The sequence below is a fragment of the Perca flavescens genome, chromosome 23 (assembly GCF_004354835.1).
Source record: "Perca flavescens isolate YP-PL-M2 chromosome 23, PFLA_1.0, whole genome shotgun sequence".
In the NCBI taxonomy this organism is placed as follows: Eukaryota; Metazoa; Chordata; class Actinopteri; order Perciformes; family Percidae; genus Perca; species Perca flavescens.
Window position 1 is genome coordinate 22,623,469 of NC_041353.1, and position 21,585 is coordinate 22,645,053.

The window sequence follows — 21,585 nt, forward strand, 5'->3', positions numbered from 1 at the left end:
CCATGAGGAAAAAAAACAAACAACCCATCAACCAAACCAACAGACAGAACGGAGTGTAAGGAATCATCTTCGAAGCCTTTTTTTCCCCAAACGTTGCACATAATTACGTGCGGTTTTAATGTAGCAGCGATCTTTGAAAAACGACAGAATCCGAGGGGTAACATCGTCATTATTTTTTTATGTCCTGAAAAGATCTCCTCCCACTTTGGTCAAAGCTGTTGGAATCCCATTGATAGGGATTTGTTTTTACATCGTCGCCCCTGAATGGATAGCACAGGCTAACTTTTTAATGATGCCTCAACAATAAATACCTTATTTTGAAAATATTTTTTTTTTCTTCTTCTTCAAGCTTAAGAAAAAGCACTTATGCAGCCATTTACTGTACATTATAGCACAATGTAAGTGTTCTACCCTCATCTCTGCTGGCTGTCTTATCTGTCCTCTCACCCAGATCAAGGTTTTTATCCGTTGTTTCCGGGTTATTTTTATTTTATTTTTTCATTTTCCTCTTCTGTTTGGTAGCCGTTGATGAAACATCTCTTGTTGTCGTACATCACCAGGTTTCTGAATGTTCTCAAAGTGCTTCGGGAGGGGTCGGTGGAGGGGCAGGTCGATGAACAGAGCTCCAATAGTATTACTGTCTTTTGCTCATGTGCAATAATGTCAATTAGCCATTTAATTTAAAAAATGAAATTCACCGTTTTTTCTTTTAAAGAATCAATCTAGGGTGGGATACTCATTTGGTGTAGTTTTGGGGCACACAAATTTAGATATATTCTCAACTTGATCATTTATTTTTTAAATGTTCTTTTCTTTTTTTGTTTTATTTTTTATTTTTAGTGCATGTATAACCGGTTCTCTGTTGACCTAGCTAGTGAGCTAAGACCTTCTGATTGTATTGACCTTTAAGTTGTTATTGCTATCCCCCCCTTAAATCAAACCAAACATTATCTGCCTATATACAAATATTATCTACATTTAAAAGTAATTTTTACAAGCAATCTTGAGATTACTATTGTCTGTTCCTTTTTTTTTTTTTTTTTTTCTCTCTCTCCACCAAGCACTTATTCACAGGGCATCTGGTAAGAGTGACGCTGTATGTCTTTTTTTTTCTTTCTTTTTTTTAAAGTTTAATTTTATTTGTCTCTGAGCAGCAGGATTGGAAAGAGGGCAGGTCTGGGTTCTGCAGAGCTCCAGGCCTTTTTTTTTTGTTGTACTTACTTAAATCACTCGACAGCGATCAGTTTCTACGATCATTGTTAAAAAAAACAAAGCAACAATTGAAATTAAAATTGTCTGGTCGACCACATTAATACCAAAAGCTTTGCCTTGCCCGTCTGGTTGTTGTCTTTCCACCTCTGCAAAGATCCAGCTGCTTGTTGATGTGAATAAGAATTAACCCCCCCCTCTCAAACTCTTTGTTTCGGTAGATCACTGAACTCCGTAGAATAGGGATGTCCTGATCGCAGGGTTTCTGCAGGATTTACCAAGTCAAACTGCAGACTTTGTAAGACTTTTTTTATGAAGGAGATTTAAGACCTATATCATGACAAAGTATTTGCAAAGTAAATAAATGTATTCAAATTGAATTAAAGCGACACGGAGTAATAATATGTACGTAAAGTCCACTGCTCATTTGCGAGGCGGCCCGGAGGCCTCCACTTCCTCATCAAAATTCCCTCCTGAAAATAAAAACCTTTGGATAACTTCCTGTAGGACTTCCAACTTTCCAGCCTGCTCCCTTACAAAAGCTGAAGAAGGATCTTGCGCATGTTCACCAACGAGACCCTCCTGTGAAAACAGTTTTGCGGTTTGTAAACCTGCAAATTTCGCAAAGAAGGTATCTGCTAAATTGACAGGGGAGACTTTGACCGTGCCACTACACCTCAAACCTAAACAAGGGTGTTCCTGTTCCAATGCCAATGCCCCAGGCACTTCACAGGGTTCACCGGTCACTATTGGGGTGATACAAACTCGTGTTCCAGCCAAATCATTACCCAACACAAAATTTATTCGGGACAACGGGCTACCACTATGGGTCCGTTTACAGTGTCAGATTTCAGGAAACCCATGTCAAGAACACCAACAAATCCACCTCCTGCACCGGAGTAGGAGCATTCAAGGCAGCGGCGGGTGGTAGGTCTATTACACCCCCGAACCAGCAAGGACTTGGTGGCGCCAAGGGGTAAGCCTCTCTCCACAACGCGTAGCTCCTATGGCGCCATTCTGATGCTAACAAGCACTCACCTCCCGTTAGCATTCCATTGACCGCCATTCATTTTGGCGCCACTTTGACAGCGAATAACTTGACATCTGAAGCGTTTATAGACTATTTGTCCGTTGTTTATTTCTAAAGAAACACGACAATGTATACAAGGCTTCATTACCTTGTACCTCACGTTATGGCTCCGTAGCAGACGCTTTTATAAAAATAGACTGTGTCATAACAACGCGACTTACTGACGCTTAGTAGAGGAATTACCGTATAGTCAAGGGAGAAGCTCGCAGGCAGTTTCTACTTACTTTAGCTGTTTAGCTGTTCAATTGCTAATGTGAACTAGCATTTTAGTTAGCAATAATTAGCCTGTGCCCATGTGATCTCCTTACATATATCTACACTCTCCGTCTCTGTAAGATTGGGAATGATTGAGATTTCTTTTGGCACAGCTACCAGAAGACTTCACACTGTCAGACAGGTTGCTCACGTCACATTTACGTTGTCTCTCTCAGTTGGAGGCTGCTCAGTAACGCTCAGCGCTCATTGGAAAAGTGCTTCTAATATCCTTCACTGGTCTCCGTCCAGAGACACGGGCTCTGTTGGTCCATTTCTTTCACTGTCTATGGGGGGCACCTGCACCTCAATATGGATATAGGGGCCATTTTTCTGTCTGTGGCTATGGCCACACCCCCTTTAGACACAAAACCTCTATAGGCTTCGGGAGGCCGCTTGGAAGTTGTGACCTGCAAGTTTGTAGGACTACCTCGGGGCTGAGTTGTAAGCAGAGCAACCGGTTTTCCTTCCTTTTCAGTGCGAAACGACTGGATTTAAATGTCACCTGGCTATTTACAATAATGGCAAATGACCTCACTTCTAGATGATGGGGGCTTATTAGGCTTCTTACCCCACGCTTGAGGTGGTACTGATGTACCGTGCCTTGCCACCAAGCCTCCCGAGTCATCACCCTCACTGATTGGTTTCTTTTCCCGTCTCCCCGACTTACTTTTCCAAGGCACATCCTTGTTAGTTCATTCATTAGGAGTCAGCCATCATAGCAGCCTTTCGGCCATCTTTGACTTCGTGATTCCTTATGCGAGACTCAATATGCTTTGGGACACTAGGTACAGGTTTTGATATGGATCTAGACTTCACAGGCTGCTAGCCATCTATCAAACGCCGCTTCCTGTTGGCGTGCAACATCAAGATAGGTCTCCTATAAAGTGACCTAAACTTTTGCCTAGAAGCTTCAGGAACGACCTCGTGCAGGTAGAACTGCCTTTTTTTTTACCGTGTCATACTCCCTGCTCTGGATTTGGTTAAGAGCTGCATATACCTCTTGTGCCTTGCCCTCTAGTACAATCTGAATAAGCAAAGGCCACTTAAGGCTCTTATATACTAGACGCAGCCCACCTGGCGCTTGCAAATGTGGCGTCATGTGTTATGTGACTGTTTATACCGCGCTGGTGCTCGCGACACTAGTTGCAGTCCTCTCCTGAACAGTGGTGGCGCTAACGAGCAAAGGCTACTGATGTTGTTGTTCTTTCTTCTGCTCTTACGGACTAGAAGAAGAAGAAAAAGGTAAACGACGGCAGAACTGGCAGCAGCAATGCCGTCAATGCTTCGATTTGATTGGATGAGCTACTTGGTCGGATCGAGCCTTTCATTCACCATGAAAGAGCTCATCTTAACCCAGTAAGTTTACCAGAGAGACCTGCAGTCACTCTGAGAGTCCTGGCACCCGGTTACTCTCGAGCTCCTTCATGCTTCCGGTTTCCCCTTTGTCGCGCGCCGCTGAAAAATGTTCCAATTAAATCTTACCGCTCATGCTCCCTTTCCCGCCGTTCCAGTTTAGGGTCTGGTAACCACAAAACTTCTTACAGGAAATCAACAACTTCACCTTTCCTTAGATCAAACGTCCACTGGTCTTTTGTAAGTTTGCACAAATCACTACAACTTAAGTCCGTCTGACAAAATGCCTCTACTTCCATTTTGACAACCTAACTGCTAACATTTCCCCAAAACCGAAGCAAACACGTGTGAAAACGGCAATGAGTCAGACCCGGAAATTCCGCCGGATGTCTTTTCGGTCGGATGTCCGTCACCTTCCTCTTTCTTTGTGTTGGCGTTCTAACCTCCGGTGGATTTGTGAGGACTATGGTTAACTGCTCCTCAGATCTCTGCAGGGGAAATCCAGACAGCTAGCTAGACTATCTGTCCAATTGGAGTTTTCTGTTGCACGACTAAAACTACTTTTGAACGTTCCACCAAAACAAGTTCCTTCCCAGGCTATTTAGCAGAGGCACCGTGGCTCTGTGTAGAGCTTAGCACCGCCCAAAATGATTGTGATTGGTTTAAAAAATAAAAATAAAAAATGAGCCAATTAACCAGAGTAGTTTTTCTCCCATCTCAAAGTGTGGACTAGCCAGACCCTCTTGCGCAGCGCTGTGAAGGAAGGTCTGGCAATACCATATTTATATGCCACTAACTCGCCACGTTAAACTGACTTAACAATATTTTCCAAACTACTTTTCCAGCTAGCTTTGGCGTAATGGCAGGGGCGTCGCACCCGTGGGGGATGTGGGTGTTTTAACACCCACACTTTTCCCGGTGAGAGGGTTCAACACCCACACTTTTTCTGCAGTTTTTCCGCAGTTTTGCACAAACGCCTCGCGTCGAACTGCCGCCGTAGCTACGTCGTAGGCTGTATGGCAACGGTGTGTACTTCGCAGCGGTCTTAATCATCCCGCTGCTCCGTGATCGCTGTCTGCACCCGGTCATCTCATATACCCAATGCATATACCGTTGGAAAGCTCTCTCCTCTACAATGCTGTCGGATCCAAATATGGCAATTTCCTTTTCATCAGCAACCATTCGTGAAAGTAAAAGGGGGATTTGATTCTAAAAGCGCAATCTCATTGGCTGATGCCATTTCTGACAACGTGATTCGCTTAGAATGGTCACGTGACGTGCTCTGACATTTCTGCGGTAGTTCAGAATGTAGGGCTGTCCTCGACTAAAGAAATTCTTAGTCGACTAACACTTATAGGATTTTGTCGACTAATCGATTAGTTGATTTAATCGACAGAGCTGTGAGCTTTGAGAGGTGGTTAAGACTAGAAAAGCACAATATAAATGTAGTTAATTAACCATTTGTAAAACTGAGTTTCTCCACAATTAATCCTGCAAAAGCACCACTTTAAATCTTGTGTTTATCATAAATGTGCTCAGAAGTTTCTTGGAAATGAGTAATTAAGCATGAATAAGAATAAAAAAATGACTAATCGACTAAAGAAATCTTAGTCGACTAAGACCAAACCGACCGATTAGTCGACTAATCGACTAAGAGGTGGCAGCCCTATCAGAATGTCAAAATAAATGCGTTGAAAACGGTCGAAAATCACCTCAGAGAAGACGAAAACAGTTGTTATTAGTAAGAAGAGCCAGGGGATTACACACTGAGACAGCAGATGATGAAATGCCTTCACATAGTACGTCGATGTGTCAACTATCGTTCAGAAAACGGGAGTTTTCAGACAGCGGAGGTAATCAGACTCTTTTTCTCTCTCTCTCTCTCTCTCTCTCTCTCTCTCTCTCTCTCTCTCTCTCTCTCTCTCTCTCTCTCTCTCTCTCTCTCAGCAGTTTACAGGAACTCATAGCCTACAATACATGTCATATATTAAATATGTAGGTGTCACATATATACTATTCTAATATAATTACTATACAATACTAAACAAATCTGTAATTTTGGGATCCTAAGTGGTTGTGAGTCCCTCAGGCTGTGGCAGGCAGATCCATGTTTAGCTGTCAGTGGAGCTGCTGTCCCCTCTCCTAGGAGAACTACCAGCTTCTCTTCTGGTGTTAACTTTGGGAAGTTTTATTTTTTGGGCTATTTTTCCAAGGTGTAAATCTCTTAGTGAAGATAGTTTTTCCCAGTGGCTGAGGAAGTGCATCTCTGTCTGACCCAGCTGGTGGTCACTGAGCCTGTATTTAGTATGGATGGTAACTGCACCTTTTTAACTTCACTAGCAACGTTAAATGAAAGCTAATATGTACGACTAGTTTCCCATGTAAGAAGTATAACGTTCTGTAACATTAGCTGCATTATAGCATTCATAATAAACGGATCATAATATAATTACAAAGGTGGTAATTTGCATAAATAGCACAACAGATCTAAACATTGGGTATAGCCAGGTGAAAATGTCTTGTTGACATATAACAGTAAAAGACTTAATGTAAAGGTCTGAATGGAACCCATTTAGGCTACCCATGAGCATTAATACATAGAGGCAGGAAGAAGTGCTTTAAACCAGTATTGATTATTGAGTGTATTAAACCAGTATTATTATTGCAGAGATGGGGTTTGGGGCTGAATCAGTGGGACTGTTTCTGGGGGATGAGTCTGAGGGAAGAACAAGGGTAACGAGAATGCAGAAGACAAAAGGTAGGTAAAATAAAAAAGTGAACCCCCAGAAACAGTCCCACGGACCCAGCCCCAAACCCCATCTCTGCAATAATAGGCTAATTAATAAATGCTGGGTTAAAGCACTTCTTCCTGCCTCTATGTATTAATGCTCATGGGTAGCCTATGGGTTCCATTCAGACCTTTACATTAAGTCTTTTACTGTTTTATGTCAACAAGACATTTTCACCTGGCTAAACCCAATGTTTAGATCTGCTGTGCTATTTATGCAAATTACCACATACGTAATTAGATTATGCTCCGTTCTCTCTACACGGACTTTAAACGCAAACTTTTTATACTTTTCTAGTATCACTCATTTAAATGGGAAGCTTTTTATATCTTGTATGTTATACATTTTGTACCCCTCTGTCATTGTATCCATCATTTTTATTGTTAATAAACAAATCACATCCATCCCCCTCACTTTTGAAAAGTTTGCTACGCCCCTGCGTAATGGGGAAATAAAATCCCAGACCAGCGCCCATTAATGTTACGGTGGACTCCAAACAACTTGTAGGACGTTTAGGCTAACCGTTCATTGCCTAACATAAACGGTGCTAGTAAAGTAAAGGCTGGCTGGCTGGCAGTGGGTTGAGTGCGGCTTACCTGGAACAGCGACCTCCGCCAACTCCATCAGCAGCTCCACACAATTAAGCGACCAGCCCCGTCTTCTGCTGTTTATGGTGTCTAGTTCAAGGTTATATTATTAGTGGGTGGTCGAAAAGAAAACAAAGCTGGTAATACAAGGCGTTCGGGCTTCCAGGACACACGCAAAGGTGCTGAAAACACGCCACCTCGGTGATTCCGCGACAGGACCGAGTCTCTCCTCCAGCTCGCTGAGACTCCATCTTCTCATCAACTCTGAGCACCTGCGGTTCATTGATAAGCCCCGCCCACTAGCACCCAGCTACCGGCCGGCGATATTACGAATCCCACTATGGCCACGCCAAGACCCGCCCTTCATTAGCGTTCACACACAACTATTGGCCAGGCGTCCATGCTTACATGTACAGGTCCAATCCCCTAACCTTAACCACTCGAGGCGAAATGCCTAACCCCAACCAATCGAGCTGCTTCGTAGGGCGGGTCTTGGCGTGGCCATAGTGGGATTCGTAATTTTGCCTACCGCCCGGGGGTGCCAGGGTGGCCCTTGGTGGTAGTGCACGTGCCCGTATGTAAAGCCTCGGTCCTCCGCGCATTCCTGCACGTCATTCACCCTCTCTCTCCCCTTGCAAATCTGAGCCGTCAAAATGAAGGCCTAAATGCCAAAAAAAAAGGGAACACTGCTCACCCAACAGTAGCCTAAACAAACAACAACAAAGACAGTGTGCCGCTATAGGGGAGAGCAGGGGCGAAAGTACAATTTTTCAGAAAAACATATTTTTAAAAGATATTGTTTTAGACAGAGATATATTTTTGCTGTGGTCAATAACTCACAAGTGTGGTCTATCAATACCAGGTGGTATTTTGTACAAATATCGAATGACTTCAGTATAATTTCACTTTGAACATAAGTTGCACATTGTTACTTTCGACCCCATCAGTAGGGACGAAAGTAACACACAGGTGGGTCAAAAGTAACACAACAATACAAGCTAGATTTTTTTTGTTACTCTTGTTTTCATTAAATATATCTGACTAAAACTTTGTTAATATGTAAATGCAAACATATTTTTTCCTTTATCTTTGCAAAAAAAATATTAAATTACATTTTCATTTAAAATTTCAGTTTCATCAAATGTTTCAAATATAAGACAGTAAAAACTTGATTTGTTTAGAATATTTTTTTATTGGCAATGTCAATCCATTTTATAAAACATTCAACAGTATGAACAATATGAAAATTAAACTAAATTAGCATAAAATCTCAAAATAAGCTAACAGTAGTCATGTTTTTATGTGTAAATTCAAAATGTGCATAAAAACATCTGGATGGAAACACAAAAAATTCATAGGTGGAGGTGGAAAAGCTAAGGTATGGCTAACCTAAATGTGAGGGATAAAATGTGAGGGTGACCTACCGAAATCAGCTGTTCCTCAATGTTCCTCTAGTGAATCCTAGAAACAAAAACAGCAAAGGGATGCCACCATAACTTTGATGGAAACCTGACTTATGTAAACAAACAAAAAGGAACATTAAAAAGGCATTAGCCTACTCATTGTCACAGTTGTGACAGATATAATGTTCTGCACCCTCAGTGCATGCCTCATGTGACCAGAGCTGGCAAAAGAGACACTGAACCCACACTTCCCCAGGCAAGGATGAGCTGATGTTTCGTCACACACAAGACATTCCTCATCCTTGTCCGAGGAAACTGTGGGCGCAGTGTTTTTGGCCGTGAGGAACCTTTTCTTTGGAGCAGGCGGCTTCTTCTGGGGCTTCTTCTTCTGGATCCTCTTCTGTTGCTCCTCCTCCAGAGCTGCCCTCACCGGAGAGTCAGTGAGGATCGCCGTTGACCTGCAACATTCAAAGTGACAACATTTTTTTGTCAACATTTGTATAAATTTACAGGCAGTTATTGCTCATCCTCTGTCCACATGATAGCATAAATAAATTACTCAGGAAAAAGCAAAAACCAAACGCTACTCACCTCCTTTTGCCTCTCCGTTTTGTGTCCTTTTAGAGGGACATTTTTTATGACATAATTAAGATAAAATAAGACTTTACTGATCCTGCACTAGGGATTTTTACATGTTGCAGCAGCTTTGCAGACAGTGGAACAATCAAATGTAATGTCAATAAAAATAAAAATTAGAATCAAAATGAAAAATCTATTTAAAGAATATACAAATCTCACATTTTGTGTAAGTGAGCTGCATTTTGAATGTTTTTACTGTAACGTTACTACACTAACCTCCTTAGGAGACAGGCCAAAATATAATCAGCTGCCCTCTTAATATAAGCCTCCAGCTTCCTCTCTTGGTCCACAGAGAAGACTTTGGTGTGTGACCTGTACCCTGGTGGTCTAGTCTTCTCCCTGCTGTTCTCTGCCCTCCTCCTGCAGTATCGGAGCAAAGTGACATGGCAAATGCCATGCGACTTTGCAGCTGCCCTAAGACTAATGTGTCTTACAGATATGTCCAGAAACGCCCTCTCATACACATCTGGCTGAATCAGACCTCTGCCTGTCTTTCTGACCCTCACTCTTGGCATATTCTGTTGGTATAATATGACATAAACATGTTTTAATAAACTCTGCAACACAGAGAAAATTACCTCATTAGCAGCACCCTCAGGTACCCTCAGGTAACAAGTGTTACGAAAGTAACACTTGTTACTTTCGTCCCGACTGGAACTCCTGACATTTAAACCCGAATTACTTGTATACTGAAAAACTCTGACAAGGCAAACTTGATCATATGCGTTACAGCACTAAATAACTTGTAGATTGATAATTATTGTGACACATGAAACGAGAAACACAACTTGTAAATAGAAAAAAAGTACCGCTTCAGTAATTTACTTACCGTACTCGAAAACAGCTTTCAGGACATAACAGCGGGAAACAATGATGAAATCACGTGATATTTTGCGGCTCCGTCACTGGCTGCGTGCTGAAAGTGCTGTCAAAGCTTGAAATGCAAATGTAGTCAGGGCTCAGAGAAAATCGCTTTGTTACTTTCGTCCCGTGTTACTTTCGCCCCGGTTCTCCCCTATTAGGCTATCAATGCAATCCAAGTATTGGATCGGGACTCGGCAGATATTCAATATTTAAAAACTCAGATCGGGAAGAAAAAAAAGCTGATCGGGACCTCTGCCATATAAGGATGATAAAGGTGTCATCTGTCCCGCCCCAAACAGGTGCGAAAGTGCGGTCCGCACGAGTCCGCATAATCCAGGGACGTCTACAGAGGGGTCAGGGTCAGCTACAGAGCAGCAGCCCAGGAGCTGTGTGTGTGTGTGTGTGTGTGTGTGTGTGTGTGTGTGTGTGTGTGTGTGTGAGAGTTAGAGAGAGAGTGTGTGAGTTAGAGAGAGAGTGTGTGAGTTAGAGAGAGAGTGTGTGAGTTAGAGAGAACTGGGTAATATATCCTTATATGACACTAGATATTGGATTAGATTTTGGATATCGTAATATGACAAGTGTCTTTTTCTGGTTTTGAAAGCTTACAATAAAGTGATGTCATTTTCTGGACTGTTCCAGCTGTTCTATGATTTGCCTTTACCCACTTAGTCATTATATCCACATAAGTGGTGATTATGTATCTAAAATCTCAATAGTCAACCCTACAATATCTCCGCAATATCCATATCGAAATATTTGGTCAAACATATCTTGATATTTGATTTGATTTCCCCTAGCCAAACTTAACCTTAGTTGTTATATCTCTATATTTTAAATTCAAGGCAGCCGTTGGTTGCAAAATATCTCAGTATTTTCAGTAAATAAACTTGTACAGACTTGGAACTCACTTGAGATAGAGAATCCATCCTTAATGGTGTTTCTGGCATGACTTTACCGTTTGGGTTTAGTCTTACTCCCATCTGGGTCATTTGGATAAATCCACTGTAGGCCTACAGCACCGACAGCAGACAAAGTTAGCCATTGCATGGTGAATATAGTGGAGCGTTTCAGCTGAGGAGCCAGGTATTCCCCTCAGGACATGGTGGAGAGTACTGGACATTCTTTAGGTGGCCAGAAACGTGACGCCAAGTGGATGCTTTGCGTCTGCTGGACGTGTAAACATCAAGGGGCGACCTCCTGGAAGTGCCAGAAACTGCAGTTAATCGAGTGGCCGCCTGAGGGTGGGTCCAGAAGTGAGTCAATTTCCATAGACCCCGATGTTAAAGGTCCCATGACATGGTGCTCTTTGGATGCCTTTATATAGACCTTAGTGGTCCCCTAATACTGTATCTGAAGTCTCTTTTATATATACCTTAGTGGTCCCCTAATACTGTATCTGAAGTCTCTTTTATATAGACCTTAGTGGTCCCCTAATACTGTATCTGAAGTCTCTTTTATATAGACCTTAGTGGTCCCCTAATACTGTATCTGAAGTCTCTTTTATATAGACCTTAGTGGTCCCCTAATACTGTATCTGAAGTGGTCCCCTAATACTGTATCTGAAGTCTCTTTATATAGACCTTAGTGGTCCCCTAATACTGTATCTGAAGTCTCTTTTATATAGACCTTAGTGGTCCCCTAATACTGTATCTGAAGTCTCTTTTATATAGGCCTTAGTGGTCCCCTAATACTGTATCTGAAGTCTCTTTTATATAGACCTTAGTGGTCCCCTAATACTGTATCTGAAGTCTCTTTTATATAGGCCTTAGTGGTCCCCTAATACTGTATCTGAAGTCTCTTTTGGGGGGGGTGGGGGTGAGGGTGGGGGTGGGGGTGTGGCCTTGACCAACTGCCACTTTGCTCGTTTGAAAGCCATGATGTCTCTCTCTCTCTCATGGGTGGGCCAAATTCTCTGGGCGGGCAAAGCAGAGAAAGGGGAGGTAACCTTGCTCATTATGACCTCATAAGGAGAAGATTCCTGATTGGCCCATCTGAGCTTTCATTTTCTCAAAGGCAGAGCAGGATACCCAGGGCTCGGTTTACACCTATCACCATTTCTAGCCACTGAAGGACCATAGGCAGGCTGGGGGAACTCATATTAATGTTAAAAAAAACCTCAAAGTGAAATTTTCATGCCATGGGACCTTTTAAAATGCCCAACTTTACAGCAGAATTAAACATGTTTACAGCCTGGTACAAAAAAAGTCTCTAGATTGTGGTGTTATTCTGAGATGAAATTACAACACAGATGAACATTTAAACCCACAGTTTTTATTTGGATCCTAAAAACTATATTGACATGATTGACAACATAACCCAGGCTCAGAAAATCATTTCTAATAAAAAAAAAAAGAAAGAAATGAAATAAAAATAAAAAAAAAAAAAAGATTATGTCATGTTGTGGTTAATGAAGCTGTTGCAGAGCGTCACCATGGACAGATGAGTAAACTAGAGTGAAAAGATGAGCGGGGGCGGGGGGGCTAACTGGATGCATACTGCAGTCGGAAACCCACCGAGTCTTTACCACAGGCGGGCTGTGGCTGCTGTGTCACCTTGGTCAGTCTGTTCCTGGGGGGTCATGATGATGTTGGCTGTGTACCACCAGACCTCCAGCAAACGGTGTATGGATGCTGAAGTGTCTCCAAACTAACGGCAGCGTGGTGGGATGGATGGCAGTTAAGACACCACTAGGTATTCAGGGGGATTCAACAGGCGTTCAGAAGACCAATATTTAGTGAGAAGATGGCTGCCGGAACAGAGCCATCTTGCTCTGTCCTAGTCGCTGACTGGGACCTTAAAGGGCAACTTAACACCAGCTGGAACTCTTGTTTTGCTGAACCTACCGCTAATCGATTATAACCGTTTAAAGCTACAGTGCGTAGTTTTCTGTTTCCCCCCATGAGGAATTCTAAGTAATAACACTGTCGGAGCGTCCACATGATACAAGTCTTCCGTGATCGTGCAGCACACCCACCCCCACCCCCCTCAAAATCTTCTGAACATAGCCATGCTGAGAAATCCAGAGAGAGTTGTGTGGAGCTGATAGTCTGAATTAGCTTTGTAGCAACTCATATGGCAACGGCTGGAATGTTAACGGACGTTCATTAATATCAAAAAAAAGTTACGCACGCAAGCTTTTAAGCCAAAAATGCTCGAGTTTCTGCTTCTAAAATGTGAATATTTGCTGGTTTGTCTTATACGATAGTGGATCAAATGTCAGACTGTTGGTCGGATCAAACGGTAAGTCGGAAACATCCCCCTTGCTGCAGATGTGACGTCCCGCTGTGACGTCACGCTGTGACATCACTGTTGGGTGTCGTTCCACACGTTGACTGAAACGTTCAACCAGAATGGCACTCAAACCCTAATGTTTGTGAACACCCTGTATTCCCAGACACTTATGAATACGTATCACTGTATTAAATCCTATTATTACAATGTTTGACTACACCGTGCATTTGAAAAAGAACTTGCTGATATTCTTCAGTTCATTATGGGGACTGACCGTACGGCACATTTAGGCAGCCTGATGTGTTACGATGGGACACTCCGCCGCTGACTATTTAATGAAGACGAGAGGAGTCCGTTTCGCTCGCAGCAGGCCAGTCAGCAGAAGCCAGCACCAGGACAACTTTGTATTGTCTGACATTTATTGTGACTGTAAGCTCCATCCAGAACATCCCATCGCTAACTATCCCACTAACACACCATTTACACTCCTGCATTTATGGTTGGTTTGGCATAAGGACAACCGTGTTTAAAAAAAAAAAAAAAAAAGACAGAGGGTTTACTTGTACAATAAAAAAAAAAAAAAAAAAATGCATTAGTCACATTAATACAGAAATAAACAAATGGCACAATGAATTCCTAATTTAAAAATAAAGTGGTGCTTGAGGAACTTTCTTACTGAGGAGACAAGTTAAATAAATTACTACCATAAACGTTACATACAAATCTGGAGTAGTATATACAAAGGAGTTATTAGACACACACAAAAAAAAAAATCTACAATTTCAAAATTTTAAGTTCAACAAAAGACAGCAGTAGAACCTTATTTTACATAGCAGGGTTTGGGTTAACAAGTGTGGGTCAGAGAGGTTTGTGTGTGTGGAGGACAGATGTGAATAGAGAGGGAGGGGGGGAGGAATGAAAGGGAGGGGGGGTCTGACAAACCATTGACATTAACTCAAAAAGGTGACTTGATGTTGAAACCTTCCAGCTAAACGTACTGTTTCTCTAAAACTCTACCAGATGTCGACTCGTCTATGTGCCCCCCGTGCCCCAGCATCCTTAGGCCGGTTACACACTGGCTGCGTGGCGTGAGCAGGTCAGCTGCGTGGCGTGTCCGTTTATATTTCGGCTCCCATGTTAACAGGTTAGAGCTTACACACAGCCGGCGCGAGACGCATGTCTTGAGACGCACGTCTTGAGACGTGCTAGAAATAGAACCGACGCCTATTTCTCACGCGACACGCGAGTGTGTTGGAAGTGTTTCCAGGCAAAATAGAATAGGAAAAGATGTTTATATGTCGTTTAGATACAAATACATATTAATAAATGGCAGGTTGATGTTTGAAAGTCTCTAGGTTTTGATATAAATGCAGATATATAAATGTAATTAAAAGAAAAAAAGATTTGATTTTCTAAGCACCTGTCAATACAGAAGAAAATATTCTGTAGCCTACTTTGCTGTCAATACTGCCGACGTTGTCTTTGCTGTAATCAGATCAGTATATATTTATGTTTAACATGGTATTTCATTTTATCAATGGGAAACATCCATGTGTCCAGACAAGGTTAACACGCAACAGAAAAGCCACGCTGACGCCACGCAGCCAGTGTGTAACCGGCCTTACAGGGAAAGCCTGAGAGTTTCCAACCTGAGTCTTATCTCCATAGTTGTGGCCATTTCTGACTAATGGCTCATTCTAAATTTGCACTTAACCATCTCCGTTTGTAGAAAGTGGAGAAAACGTGACTCCGGCTAAACAAAGATTCCTTTACGAGTTGAGGGAATTCTCCTACCAATGAAGATATAATGAAACATGCAGCTAAATAACAGCTGCTTGTTTATTACCCATAACCACACACGACCATACCAGCTAGTGGGGTAAGCCGGCTGGTCATCCTTGCTGACCAGATGAGCTCGCAGCCTGCGTTTCCTTTCAGTCGGCTTCAGAAACAGGCGTTTGAAATGGTTTCTGTATTTAAAAGTATGTGGCAGTCTTGGCGGCTGACGGTGCTTGCCTCGTATATACTGAATAATACTTAGCCTGGCCCATAATGGACACAATAACGACAATAAGACCTAGGCGGAAACATATCTTCTCCTTTCCGACACTTGAGGAGCACTGTGGCGAGTCCATGTCCATCTGTAAAAACTGTAGTCTCTCAATGGCATCCCATAATATCACTCTGTTCATTAGTATCCCTCCTCTTAATCTCTCCTACCTTCCAGGTCTCCTTCTATAGATTTTTTTATTTATTTATTTATTTTTTAAAGATATCACTACAAAATAAATCCCTCCTTTTTCCTTCAGCATCCCTTGGAAAAAAAAAAAAAAAAATCTGAATGTTAATAGTGGTTTTACGGATTTAAAACACACACACACACACACACACACACACACACACACACACACACACACACACACACACACACACACACACACACACACACACACACACACACACACACACACACACACACACACACACACACACACACACACACACACACACACACACAGGTGAAGAGCAGAGTTTAGCTTAGTGAGGGGAAGTTTTGTCTACTTTGTAAACACTCTCAGTGAAAGTTCACCGACACACTCAATACCTGACCGGCTCCGATCTGCGCCCGGCTCTCCTGGTTTGATCGCTGCGCCTGATCCATGGCTTTCACAGTATATCGTCACCCTCGCCGCCCTCGCCTGCTGAGGACAGGCGACGAGCATTGATCTCTTTCGGATACAAATGGGAGATTTTGGGGGGGAAAAGGAAATCCTTCATGAACCCTTGAGGAGCCCCCTCCCCTCACAGCTGCAGCGTCCCACTCAGGCTCCTCTGAAACTCCGTCTATGACAGGGCTCCATCAGGCAGTGAGAGGCACTAGTGCATTTTGTAGGTCCTTTATTTTTTTTTCCACAGCAGTGTGACGACGGGGGGCGGGGGGGAGTTCCTGTTTGTGGCGGCTGGGCCCGGTGGGCGACTACTGCAGCTCCTCCGTCATTCCTCCCCCCGGGTGTCATAAAGGGTGAGCAGGGTTAGAGCGGGGGTTGTGGTTTACCGGTGGAGGGTCTGGAAAGATCTTCGTGCTGGTCCAAGCTGCCTCACAGAAATGCAACAACGTGCTTTAATATGCATTTTTTTTTTTTTTTTTTTTTGTGCATACAGACATCCAGCGCACATAGTGGTCAGACTGTGTGTGTGTGGGGGGGGGGGGGGGGGGGGGGGTGAGAGGCTGCAGCTACTTGGTGAGACGACAGCGAGTGGTTCTTCAGTACATTTTTTTTCTGTCTTTTTAAAAAAATTTTTTTATAACAAAAACACTGAAACGTTGTGACGCAAGGTTATTAGTTCAACACTAGCGAACAGAACCGAGCTTAAGTGGTGAAAGGCACCCCCCCCCCCTGCTCCGCTGTGATCGGCCTGGCAGAGGTGTCCGTCAGGTGCCGCAGCACCGCTCATTCGTTCCTGGTTGCATTGCTCCTTAAAATAAAAAAACAAAAAACAAAAAAAAGAGTCCCTGCTCCTGTCTAGGCGTCCGACAGGCAGCTCTGAACACTGTCCATCCACAGCTGTGCGTTGAGGCTGTCCTGGGCACAGAAGTTGTACACCCGTTTGGTCGTCTTGAGCTGAGAGAGGGGAGAGAAATTAGTTCCGGCTATCTGCACACATCGACACGCTGGTCGGTTACGCAAATGCGCTAGCAAAAACATGGGTGACCAAAGAAGGAAACTTTCGCCTTGCTGTATTTAAGCAACGCAGCAGTTGTGTTTAAGGTACCGAGTGTGGACTGGTAGCTGGAGAGGTGCCAGTCCAGACCCCCTTGAGCAAGGCACCGATACAGGATTTAACAAACAGGAGAGAAAATAGCTGCAAAGCCTCCGGTTAGGTTTAGATAAGAAAATAGACGGATACATTCAGCTGATTAAAAAGGGCAACACTTAACTGCTATATGTGCCACAATAATTTAAGCTTCATTTCTATTTATCTGGTGGTGTGACTACAATGAGGAGTGCTGATCGGGCCAACAGAGGGGTAACCGAGCCCGAGCCGAGCCCGACCCAGTTAAAAGCTTGTTTCTTTCTCATACTAATGACACATGTACGGTTGTTTGTGTGGAAAGCTTTTATTAAGCTACTGTAGGAAGGCATTTGGAAATGTCAACAGATGAGCGCATCAGCGCACACGGGGCAACACACGCACCTACATAATAAGCTGTTTTAAATTTTAAATGTTCAATGCCTTATCGCGCTGATGTGACCGAGCCCGACCCGCGCCCAACGGGTCCCGACAGGCTCGGTTTCGGGTATCCATCCTCTACTATAATGCTAGCAAGAGGGGTACCCGTCTCGGAATAATGCGTGAATATTCCCAAAAGTTTTTCAATAATGATTTCCAGTGCTGCTTATACAAAGTGACGGCCAACTTACATCAAAGAAGGCTTTCTCCTCGATGTTTTTGGGTGCTCCCATGGCAGACGTTCCTGGAATGACCGATTCCACTTCGGCCAGCTCTATCACCCCTTTACACTCCTTGTCCCGCCTGCTCTCGTAGTATCTCAGCTGGGGACGGGGGACACGTTATTAGAGACACAGGCTGCTAGAAATGACAGGATTTGATGTGACTTCAATCACTGCTCCACCGTTTCATTTCTCACCTGATGTTTGGTCTTGTCCAGAACAAACCACCGCGGTTTCCATGGTTTCAACAGCGCCCCTCTCTTATAAAGGATGCCTTCAAAACTCCTGATGGGAGAAAGTCACAACAAAAGTGAAGAGACGTTTGGACTTTTTAGGGATTTATCCGACACTGGTATTTACTAGGGCTGCTATTGACAGATTGCCATATGATTCACGATGTTGGAGGGAATGATAATTTTTTTCATCATCATTCTCAGATGCATTGAAAAATATAAAAATTGAAAACAACCGAAATGATTATGGTGTGATTTTTGCGAGGATCTGTACCAAACAAAGATGTTTTCCTTTAGTCTGTAGGATACGATTTGTAGGCCGGGACGTCTGCAGCACCACAATACTTCATTCAGACTGGTATGACACATATTCCCCCCCGACTAATCAATTAGTTGATTTAATCAACAGATCTGTAAATCTGAGTTTCTCTGCAAAGAGTCATGCAAAAGCACCACTTTAATTCTTGTGTTTACCAGAGATGTGCTCGTACGTTTCTTGGAAATAAGTCATTCAGCATGAAAAAAAGCATCAAACATGACTAATGGACTAAAGAGATCTAAGTTGACTAAGACCAAAACCACCGATTAGTCGACTAATCGACTAGGAGGGAGCAGGCCTAGTGGAAACATCCATATACTAAGTTATGTCTCGCTATATTTAATGTATACAAATGAGGTCAGCTGTGCGGTTTTCTCAGCTCCTACCCTTCACAGAGCAGGGAGCCTCAGAGGGCTGGGCACGCACCTGTTCTCGCTCTCCGTGCTCTGGAACTGGCTGTAGAGCGTGCTGGTGCTCGGCCGCCCGGCGGCGGGGGTGGAGGTGGCGCTGGCCTCGCAGTCCAGAGCCAGGTTGATGGAGGAGCCCACGCCGCTCTCCTGCAGGTACACGCCCTGAGAGCGCCGTTGGTGGCTCAGGTTGGACGACATCAGCAGGGAGCTGGAGAACGACGGCTGCCGGGGGGGGAAGGGTTCAGGGAGAGTTGGAATCAATGAAGAAGAGGGAATGTTTTCAAAAGCGCAGGCCACTCCACAAGTAAAAGCAGCATCGAAATGTGACATATCAACCTCAAAGCAAGTCTTCTACAAACCATACTGAAACACGACAATGGCTTGCTGGGAAGTAGAAATCAAAAACCTTCAGAATACTTTCAAAATGATCTTGGAAACGGTCTGGATTTGGATCTAAAACATGCAAACGTAGGCCTTTAAGTTCTTAACTGCATTCTGCTTTCTCACCAAAAGTGGAAAACTCCACCTGTCTTCATCTTTATCTGTGATTTCAACGTTCAGTGTTTGCGTCACAGTTACTGGTTTAAGATCTTTGATTGGATGAAAGAAGAGGTGGACTGGTCATTCAACACATTATCAACTCAAACGCCTTACACCATTCCAGTGCAAAGGGTTTGTTTCTGGAATTTGGGTCCATTTTCTTTATTTCTATTGAAATAATGCCCAACATGTGTGACATGATTTGATTTATGTGTTTTTTTGTACAGTATGTGTAAATATATGTTTCACAAATGAATGAATAAGAATTTGATTATGCACACTGCGGCCCAAAGCCACAAGTTGTGGTTTAAGTCCAGTTTGTGAAAGTCCTACCATAGAGTCCAGTGTTTCCTACTGACCAACACCTATGTGTGGTCAAAGCACAACATATCTCAGACTTCTTCCCAGATCTTCTGAACACACTTCAGCAGAAAGTTAAAGGTAACTTTCTGCCTGCATGCAGTTTCAGTGTGCATCTGCCAGGCTAGAAGAGTGACAGAGATCATGGAGAAGAAACGCAAAGGAGGTGCAGAGAAGCTGCGTGAGAAAAAGAAACAGGCCCTTCAGCTAGACGCTGCCAAATGTGTCAAATTGACAGACATGTTTTCGGCAGTAGCAGGACCTTCATCAGTGCCCGTGGCTGAGGATAGTGGTGGTGGTGTCGGTGGTAGTGGCATGCACAGTGAGGAGGAGACTCAGGAGGAGTAAAATGAGCCAAGGGGAATTAAACCGCCGGTCTCACCTTGCTCTCCAGTTTGATCTCAGTCCTCTGCGCGTTCTTGATTTTATCCCACGTGTCCTTCCACTTCTCCGACGTCTGGCCGAGCTCCGCCTCCAGGCTCTGCAGGTCCTGCAGCAGCTTGGTGATGGCGTCGGGCACTACCTTGCTCAGGCTGTCGTAGCACGGCCACACGATGTGCCGCTGCGATTTGGGGCCGCTGCTGTCGGGTCTCTCCGGCGTCTCCTCCGCCACGCGCTCCTGCCGGCCCCTCAGCTCCCAGTCGTAGGAGGGCCCCTCCGACAGGGTCTCCTCCATGTAGAAGTCCCACACCTTCAGGTTGGAGTTGAAGGTGTACGGCCGCAGCACCTGGAACACACAATCACTCACTTTAAACTGACTGACCGACGAGTCTCCTTTGTTTCAATGCTTGTATGATGTTCACGGAATTAACTGAATTTTAGGAGCTACGTTTGACTATTCTTTTATTTACTGAAGCTGGTCACTAGCGATTTGAAATTACACACAACATCAGTTACAGACAGACAAACAGGTTACCAAGATTTACCAAATAGTACATACAATATTTGAACGAAAGTGCCAAGTAGACTTAAAACACTAAAAGTACTAAAAACAAGAACAAGATTCCAAAGAGGTTTTCCCCAGTGCCCTTAAATTGAGTTTAAATCCCCTAGTGGGATCAAGCTGGACAATCATAGGTCCTGCTGCAGTGTATTCCAGCTTGAGGGGGCAGAAAAAGAGAAAGCCTTTTTCACCAAGCTCTGTGCGAACTGATGGGACGCAGACGGTGACGAAGGCCTGGGACTGTAGGCTGTGACTGCAGTGCTTGCAGGACATGTAACTGGATGAATATGTTGACGGCAACCCAGGGATGGATTTGTAGATGAAGTTATACCAGTGCAAAAGTCTACGGATGGATAATGATGACCAACTGAGCAGAGAGGGCAATGATGGGAGAGGGGTTTACAACCAGTAATGAATCTTAGAGCTCCGTGACAGACCGAGAGCTGAAAGACGCATTCATATAAACATCGTCACCATAACCCAGGAGAGGTAAGAATGTGGCGGCAACAAGCGGTTTCCTGGCGATCACTGTGAGGCCTGATTTCACCTCAAAAGCTAGGAGCCTGGTCAAAGTGTATGTACATGTCATGGATAATAAGACCTGAACACAGCGACTGAGAAGGAGCCCTGATCGAATGATTTAATCGTGCGGCTCTTGTAGACTTTCTAAATGCTATCGGACCAAATGGATCAAATTCTGACAGGGAAATGAGTCGTTTTAGGGGGGTTTTGACGCTCGAAAAAAAAATGTGTCCACTGATTTACAGATGTCTCTTTCTAAGTCAGTCTATGGGAAATAGCATTGTTGGGCCCCACGGCATAACATGATGGACACAGAAGTTGTAATTCCACCGTTTGGCTGCTACATCAAATTGGCTTCAAAGCCCGGCGCACTTTCTGGGGGCC

General features: G+C 43.8%; 2 protein-coding genes across 6 annotated transcripts in view; both read right to left on the bottom strand.

The window, feature by feature from the left end:
* Positions 1-8,558: 8,558 nt before the first annotated feature.
* Positions 8,559-10,247, bottom strand: LOC114550406 (uncharacterized). The gene is made up of 3 exons (XM_028571156.1): positions 10,155-10,247; positions 9,542-9,843; positions 8,559-9,144 (listed from the first exon to the last, which is right to left on the bottom strand). Exons 2-3 carry the CDS (start codon positions 9,838-9,840, stop codon positions 8,823-8,825), a joined length of 621 nt encoding a protein of 206 aa, XP_028426957.1. The 5' UTR covers positions 9,841-9,843; positions 10,155-10,247; the 3' UTR covers positions 8,559-8,822.
* Positions 10,248-16,647: 6,400 nt separating this feature from the next.
* The window catches only part of sbf1 (SET binding factor 1), an 86,241-nt gene continuing 81,303 nt past the window's right edge, over positions 16,648-21,585 (bottom strand). For all 5 annotated transcript variants that reach the window (XM_028570714.1, XM_028570713.1, XM_028570710.1 and 2 more), the window contains 5 exons: positions 20,119-20,463; positions 18,853-19,058; positions 18,072-18,159; positions 17,845-17,976; positions 16,648-17,043 (listed from right to left, as the gene is read on the bottom strand). In XM_028570714.1, coding sequence (XP_028426515.1) covers positions 16,945-17,043; positions 17,845-17,976; positions 18,072-18,159; positions 18,853-19,058; positions 20,119-20,463 — 870 coding nt within the window. In that variant the 3' untranslated portion in view covers positions 16,648-16,944. The remainder of the gene's footprint in view (positions 17,044-17,844; positions 17,977-18,071; positions 18,160-18,852; positions 19,059-20,118; positions 20,464-21,585) is intronic.